General features: G+C 30.0%; 1 protein-coding gene across 6 annotated transcripts in view; it reads right to left on the bottom strand.

Annotated features, from left to right (window-relative positions):
* The window catches only part of LOC107450433 (flavin-containing monooxygenase 5), a 25,099-nt gene that overhangs the window by 6,932 nt on the left and 10,055 nt on the right, over positions 1-8,112 (bottom strand). For 3 of the 6 annotated variants that reach the window (XM_016066230.3, XM_016066243.3, XM_016066226.4), the window contains exons 2-3: positions 4,953-5,323; positions 2,592-2,858 (exon numbers count right to left, since the gene is read on the bottom strand). In XM_016066230.3, the coding sequence (XP_015921716.1) occupies positions 2,592-2,858; positions 4,953-5,315 (630 nt within the window). In that variant the 5' untranslated portion in view covers positions 5,316-5,323. Of the gene's footprint in view, positions 1-2,591; positions 2,859-4,952; positions 5,324-6,004; positions 6,137-8,112 lie in introns of those variants that run through there. The other 3 variants (XM_016066249.3, XM_043040646.2, XM_016066236.3) reach the window with 3 other exon arrangements.

Raw genomic sequence — 8,112 nt, 5'->3', positions numbered from 1 at the left:
TAGATTCAATTCACGGCATTGTAGTTCATTTAAAGTCTGATAAATAAACAATGTAGATTCAATTCACGGCATTGTAGTTCATTTAAAGTCTGATAAATAAACAATGTAGATTCAATTCACGGCATTGTAGTTCATTTAAAGTCTGAAAACTTTTTAGAAATGAGTCACAACTGATTCACATATGACACAGACTGGGAGAGAAATGTCTAAGCCAGTGATTTTCAACCTTTTTTTGTGTGGCTGCACACTTTTAACGATTTCGAAATTTGACGGCACAAAATGAAAAAAAATTAGTTTAAAAGTTGTTTACTTACCTATAATACACCGTGTTAAATAGTTTGTGATAATAATTTTGAATGTGAAATAAACTAATGTGTACTGAAAAAGCACGTTTATTTAGGGATCTTTCGACCCATTTTTTGTAAGTGAGTAACAGTTATTTATTTTTTTGCTAGTTATTAATTGGTAGCTTATTTTTTGTTAGTTATCCTTTGTTAATTTGTTTTAATAACTATTTATTGCATAGCTTACTTGAATAATTTTATATATATATATATATATATATATATATATATGAAGAACTATCTGAAAAAAAGAGGTAGGACATATTCGTTTACATCAAGTGGATATTTCCTTTTGTTGTCTACCACCTTAACATTAAAAAAACTAATGTGCCGTACTTCAGATCCAATTATAAACGATTATATTATAGTAGATAAAGCTAGCTGGTTTCTGCAAAATTAACCATAGCATTGAACCACTTGTGCTACTACTTTTTTTTTTATTGAAAGAAGTAACAGTCCTTTTAAAATAGCACTAGGTGCAAAACAAATTTAAGAAGTCCACCTACCTAATTAAGAAAAACTGCAAAACTATTTTCCTCTTAAATAATTTAAATATGATCTATCTATGATTTTTAAACTACAATGGTGAAATAAATTAAGGGAATATGCATATTTTATCGAATTTCATGAAAGGAACTAAACTGAATGTAGAACCACTGTTTCTAGACAAAAATGTAAATCTTGTACATCAAATAAGTAAGCGTACGCGTGTGTGTAGGCGGAGCCAGTAGAGAAACAGGCTGTATAAATGCGCGTAAGATAAGATACATTTCGTTTACTTGCACACCGTGGCGAATTTCTTGGTGATATTTTGCGGCAATAGGATAAATTCAAATTGTAACAGTAAAAATGAGTAACACCAACGTTTAGATGATGGAATGAGGTAGCGAAGTATGAGAAGGCTAGAAGCAGGCCAATCGCTACCCCCCCCCTCCGAGAATCATCCAGGGAATGAAAACAGCGTTGCTGAACGAGTGGGACCAATTGCCACATTGACAGTTGAAATGAGAATCAAGCATAAAATCACGCTGCAAGGCCTGTAAGAGGGGACCATATTAAACCATTTTTCTTTGTTTATTCTACAACCACTTTAACATACCTTCTGACTTCAACAAGTGTGACCCACGATCATGTGTGCGTATTACAATTGTTGAAAGGTTTTTCGTTTTGTATTGTATTCATGAATGTACATATCAAATTTCATTAAAATCGGTCCAGTAGTTCTGTAGATAATCGACCCAGTCTGCAAATTCTCTTAATTTCTTACACCAGTGAATTTCCGTAATCAAATTCATTGTATTTTTTAAATGAAATTAACACGATAACTGCCAATAATAAAAAAAACTATTTCAATGTTACAATTTTCCTTCTATTGCTTTTCCATTAAATTTTTGATGGAACTATCTCGCATTAGTGCTACATGGAGAGGAAGACCACGAGATCCTCTCTCACGGTTAGCCTGACGGCAAGGGAACTCTCCGTCTACCACTGAGGATATTTCATGTCAGTACTGTGGTCGGTGCTAGCCGGACGCAGAACTCGTATCGACCAGCCATCGCTGGGATTCGAACCCGGTCTACCTCATTGGAAGGCGAACGTTCCATCCCCTGAGCCATCGCGGCTTTGTCTGTATACTTTGAAATATTTATAAGACAACATAAACTTTATTTTTTAAATGATACTAAAAATTCTAAAAAGAAAAGAAAGCATACGGAGCGTCAAGAACATTCATAAAAAGACATTTTTAACAGAATAGGAAAAGTTAATTGAATGTTCATTTCTTAAATATAATTCAAAAAAAATATTTTGCATTTCGTTACCAATTCTGCCTAAATTTATTACATTTCACGTTGTATCCCACTCTCTCACGCACTAAAGTTCTGCGCAAGCTGAAGCCGGTATTATCTAAAGGTTACTACCTGCTCAGAATTTGAATACGTGAGCGGGTGAGATACCGGGAGAGAATGCAAAATCTCTCAAATAATTATTTGATATTATCTGTCGAATGCTTTGCGATTTCTTAAAAATAATTTTTTTACTTCGTGATTTTCCTGTAAGTTATTTCATATAAAAGATGGACTTCGTAGAAAAGTTCTATTTTAAACCAGAAACAGCAAAAATGAAACATAGTTAGCGGTTACATTATTTGCATTCCTTCTCAATTCTGAAAAAATAAATAAATGTTATATTTTAAAATTGGAGAATTGTATTAGGTATTGAAAATGTAAATCCTAATTTTTTGCTTACTTGTTTAGTAACGGCACTTAATTCCACAGCGGCATCCATTCCAGAATTACCAACTCCTAAAACAACTACTTTCTGATCTTCAAATGCATCTACTTTCTTCAAACTATGCGTATGCATTATTTTACCTTCAAATTCTTCTTGATTTGGTAGAGTTGGAATGTTTGGGTAAACATGGTGACCTATACAAACACACACAAAATCAAAAGTTTCTGCCACCAATTCTCCTGTCTGAGTATTTTTGTTGGTTACTTTCCAGCGTCCAGTTTCCTGAAAAGTAAAAGTAAAATAAAATCATGTCTTACCTCTATATCAAACTTCTTTTGATGTTTTTTTTATTTAAACCCTAATAATTATCTGATTTGGAAAAACATTTTCTATTGAAAGTAATTTTAAATGCAAACCAAAATATAAATAATTGACTCTATTAAAAACAGAACAGGTGTGAAATCAAGGAATTTTTAAATCAAGGAAGGGGAAAATCAAGGAATTCTGCTTTCCTAAATACATATCTGGCCAAAAAACTCACTATGAAAGCTTAGACATACAATTTTTATCATATAAACAATTGCTTACATTTAAAAAAAAATAATTTAAATCCTATCATAGTGTGTTATTAGCTTCAAATTAATTTTTTCAATTGCTGAAAATGTTACATGGGATGCAAAAATGTGAAATTAATGGGTTGATGAATGTGGAGCAGTTACTCTGTAATACATGCTGAGAACTTTGACCAAATTTTTTTTCAAAACAGATTGTTTTATTAATGTTGATAGTTTAAATTTCAATAAATGTATTCTATTTTCATTTTTGAAATTGTAAACAACATCCATTAACGTTGCGTATCGTTACCTTATTTCAACGCCTAGCGTTACATGAAACAGTAGTCGTGGTTTCATTTCATCAATGAAATAATTAATCAAGAGTACAAATCTTTAGTTTTCGTTATTAATTTTTAATTATTATAAAATAAATATTCTGAAGAAATTAATAATATTTATTAGTAACTATTAAATATATTTTTAATTAAGAAAAATATATTAATCCCATCTAGAACTATATAGAAATGTTTTCAAAACACTATTATGTATAATCTTTTATTTTATAAACATCTCATGTTTGATTTAACGCTTAATTTTACTCATGTCTAAAAAAGTAGGAGTGCAAAGCCAAAAACATTGCGTAGAAAATGTAGTGTATTCAAAACAAGCAACATCGAATTTCGAGTTTCATTTTTCCAAAAAATAGTAAATAAAAATTTTGAATTGTTTTTAGAAGACTTCTTTAGTTAAGATTTGACTATTCAAGATACGAAACATAGATTATAATTTTTTAAATGTGCTATTTAAAAATAAAATAGCATACTCAAAAAAAATCTATACCTAGTGTTGTTTTTTGAATTATCGAAAACATATTTAGGTAAAAGTAAAATAAATAAAAATGATTTAATTCAAATATTTTTAGACATATCTCATAGAATTGACATGAAGAAAAAAACATTTCAAATTTCACAAAATGCCAGTCATTTTTATCTTAGATTAACGCATTTAAAGCTTAATATTCATAGGTATTATTCCAAAAACCATTACGAAATTACTAAATTAAATTGCCTTTTAATTTCATTAATGAAAGTATTTTTCAAAATTTAATTTTAAATTTTATTCTGTAATAAAAAAACGAAAAGCTTTGAATTTGTAATATCGTTACATAGCTAGAAGAAAAAAAGCTGCTCAGCGCTATTTACTGTAAATCTAAAAAAAAATTAACTAAAACAAATCCCTGCTTTTAATCTAAAACAAAACATGGCTTATACTTAGTTTTGTCATAAAAATAATCCCAAAAGAGCAGGGAAATCATTAGTTCTAGGAAAAGAAAAGTAAATGAAGATGAGAGGAAGAAAATAAATTCACTAAATAACGCGTATACTATGTCATTATAAAGATGTATTTTTAAGTCCCCTTATTGCTGATCTAAAATAAGTTAAAAATAAGTTTTAAAAAAGGAGCAAATGATTCAAAAGAAGTACTTTGCTAGCCGTAAACTCAAAATTCAGTCGACTGTTCAACGATGGTAATAAAATAAAGAAAATATTTAAATAAAACTTAAAATTCAAATTTTTCGACGCTTCCCCCAGTATTCTTGAAATGCAAAATTTAGTCACAAGGGTACCCAAACAAGAGGGAATAAAATGTACATTGATTTGATAAAATTTTTAAAATAACTTATTAATTTAACAACAACAACTGCATTGCAAAAAATTCCGGATCAAATTGCGAAATAAAGTATCGGAATTTTAGGTGCATTATCCTTTTTTACCAAAATTTAATTCGGTATTTTTTTACAGTTGGGAAAAAAGAGCTTTACCTCATAATCTTCTGCTTTTTCAATCAATTTCGTCTCATGGTAAAATCGTACATGTTGAGATGTTCCTGCTTTTTCAGCTGCTTTTATTATATATTCGTACATTAACGTATTGTGCATATAGTTCGGATATTCGGCGGGAGGGGGAAATGTACTCATGGCACCCAGTTCCTTACTCGTATTGATAATAGTAGTCTTCATTACTGAGGCTATTCCATCTACATCATCATCATGGTATCTCCAAAGACCTCCTATATAACCCGTTCTTTCAAAGCATACTGCTTCGATTCCTTCATCTTTCAATGCTTTTACAGCTCCTAGTCCACAAGGACCACCACCAATAACAGCAGCTCTTTTTGCGAACATGGCTCTACCTTAAAAAAATATACTTTATCAGTTTAATAAATTAATAGGCGCGATGAAGAAAACTAATTTGCTTTAAAAGTTAAAAAAAATACTTGAAAAAACATACTATTTAAAATCCATAAGGTTACTATAAAAAAATTGGGGAAAATTTGAAAGTTGTGACTAATTAAAAATAGATAAAATATTTATTTAAAAAAAAGTTTAAGTATTGGTACAGAAGTCTCATAATTAATTTTCGGAATTCACATACTTTTTTAGCTGAATTAAACAATAAAATATATGTGTTTTTTTTTTTAAATTCAAACAAAAAAAATTTTAGTTACTAAAAATTCACTCTCAAATAAAGATACAAATGTTAACAAAATGTTAAAAATATCCAGTTATTTTTTTCAATAATTGATTTATGAGTTTTTATTCATTTATTTGTTTATTGTTTACTTAAAATTTTTGAAGTTAGGAGTGGAGTCCGAAAACGTGAATAAGGAAACGTTCATAAGAGTTAGAGAAGAAAACCTAATGACATAAGAATAATCAAAGGCACGACCCAGAGGAAGCTGCCTAACGGAGAACTTAATAGCATAAGAAAGAGATTTTAAATGAAACGGGATATGGCACGCACACTACGAGTTAGCCATTGGGCACACACACTACGAGTTAGACTATTTAAAATAAATATAAATATTTCTTACCTTGAATACTGCATAAATGTGTTACTCAATATTAAATATAATATCAAATATAAAAATAGAGCTAAATTCGCTAGAGTGCTTTTTACAATTCAACCCTATGATCTAAGACATTTAATGCTAGCTATAGATTAAAAACAAAATATTTAAAAGTCTATTCAGGGTCACAAGACAAAAAAGAAAAGCTTATTAATGTTGTTATTGGCAAATCAACATTGTCCATTATAGAAGGTCACAGTTTAAGTAAGGATGGTGACAAGCGAGCACGTGTCGAAGAACTTCTAAATCTTTCTTCTTTTATTATTTCCCTTATTATTTAAAAAGCGTACAGTTAAATTTATTTCGCATGAGTTAACTATTTAATGAACAGATTTTATCGAGCATGTAATAAATTTCATTGTTGTATTTGGTATTAATAATTGACGAGAATATAAAAATATATTCGGCAGCAATTCTTTTCCTTATGGCGTTTTATTAATCGTTCTAATTTTGAAATAAACTACTTAAAAATTGGATTTTTTTTACTTTATCTTAAATTTTTTACTGAAGGATTTATGAAAGCACTAACAGCTATCTCTTACATCAGTAACTGTCTTAGCTTTTGGTTGCGCATATTGTTAAAACCAATCTATGGCCTTTTTTTAAAATTGTCGCAGGTTAAATAGCTAATTTTTAATCAATTTTTCAATTTTTTTATGAATTCTTATTGAATAAAAATTCTTTAGGGATTTAAAAAAAATGGTTATTGAAAGGGTATAACAAAATTTTTACAAGGGAAGATGAAGGGCAAGGGAAGACGCATATTTATAAAGAATTAATTTTAATGCTGAAACAATTTGGATTTTATTCAACAAATAGAATTTATATTTACATCTTATACAGTATTCACAAGAAAATTAGCTTTAAATTACAAATGAGCACGTTTTCAAATATCTTAAACAATTACATTTAGAAAGTCAAAATTTCCGCAATTTTAGCTTAGACAAAATGACTATGTGAAGATTTGTATAAAAAAATATGACTAATGTGATGACAATAAACATTACATACTTCCTAGCTTTTAGAACTTCTTTTAAATTTTCTAAATTTATTTTTCTTAACCATTCTTAACTGAATTTTAGTCCCGCAGTGGCGTCGTGGACTGATCGTTAAGACACGGTTCCCAGCAGATCACCGAAGTCAAGCATCACTGGCTACGGTCAGTGTGCGGGTGGGTGACCACTTGGATCAGTCTGCGTAGGGACCGAGGGTGTGCGGTATTGGTCCTCGTTAAACTGTGCTACCGTAAAGTGCTCGACTTCGCGCGCAGGTCGTCCAGCTACCGAAGCGGGGGTGCCATCCCTTCCGCAGAGGATCAAAATTGTGATGGCATGCCTTCGGATCATCCTCCGGGATGCTTCCCTGACCGTCGCCAATAGCCCATTGTGCAGCATTAGTGCGACGTAAATCAACAACAACAACAACTTAACTGAATTTTAATTAAATTAAACAAATTATTTAATTTTTAATACGTTTTATAAAGCTATTCTTCTCTTAACAATCAATGTAATGGCTAACTTTTTATTTAACACAAATGCAAAACTAATTAATTCACTGTCTTGACCAAATCGAAAACAAAATTTATTTAAAACTCTTTATTTTTATTCTTACCACAAAAATGTTTCAGTTACATGGTTACACTAATTCTCACACTCCTACCAGCGATAAACTTTCGCCAAATTGTTTTCAAATTTAATAATGATAACGGTGGTTGGCCTTGTTTTGGGCTATTTCGTCTTTCGATAAGACGCCAAACATGGCTCTCTTTCCCTACTTCGCTTTACTTACTTTTACTTTCTTGATCCCTCTAAGAGACTTTCTCTTCTTTATTTTATAACTTCGAAATGTAACCTTGTTTGTTATAAAAAATTTTACACGATTAACCAATTTTCCTGAACGATTTTATTTATTTTTCTGGGATAAATATCCCTCCTTCATAGCAAAATTCAGATGCATCTCACAGGGCTAAAAATTATACTTTTATTCTCCAAAGAAACTACATCTATTATACAGTAAAAATTTTATCTTCTTATTCTATATTATTTATATATATATATATATATATATATATT

This window comes from Parasteatoda tepidariorum, chromosome X1 (genome assembly GCF_043381705.1).
Source record: "Parasteatoda tepidariorum isolate YZ-2023 chromosome X1, CAS_Ptep_4.0, whole genome shotgun sequence".
NCBI lineage: Eukaryota > Metazoa > Arthropoda > Arachnida > Araneae > Theridiidae > Parasteatoda > Parasteatoda tepidariorum.
The sequence above is the reverse complement of the archived record's forward strand: the minus strand, read 5'-3'. Positions and strand labels throughout refer to the sequence as shown.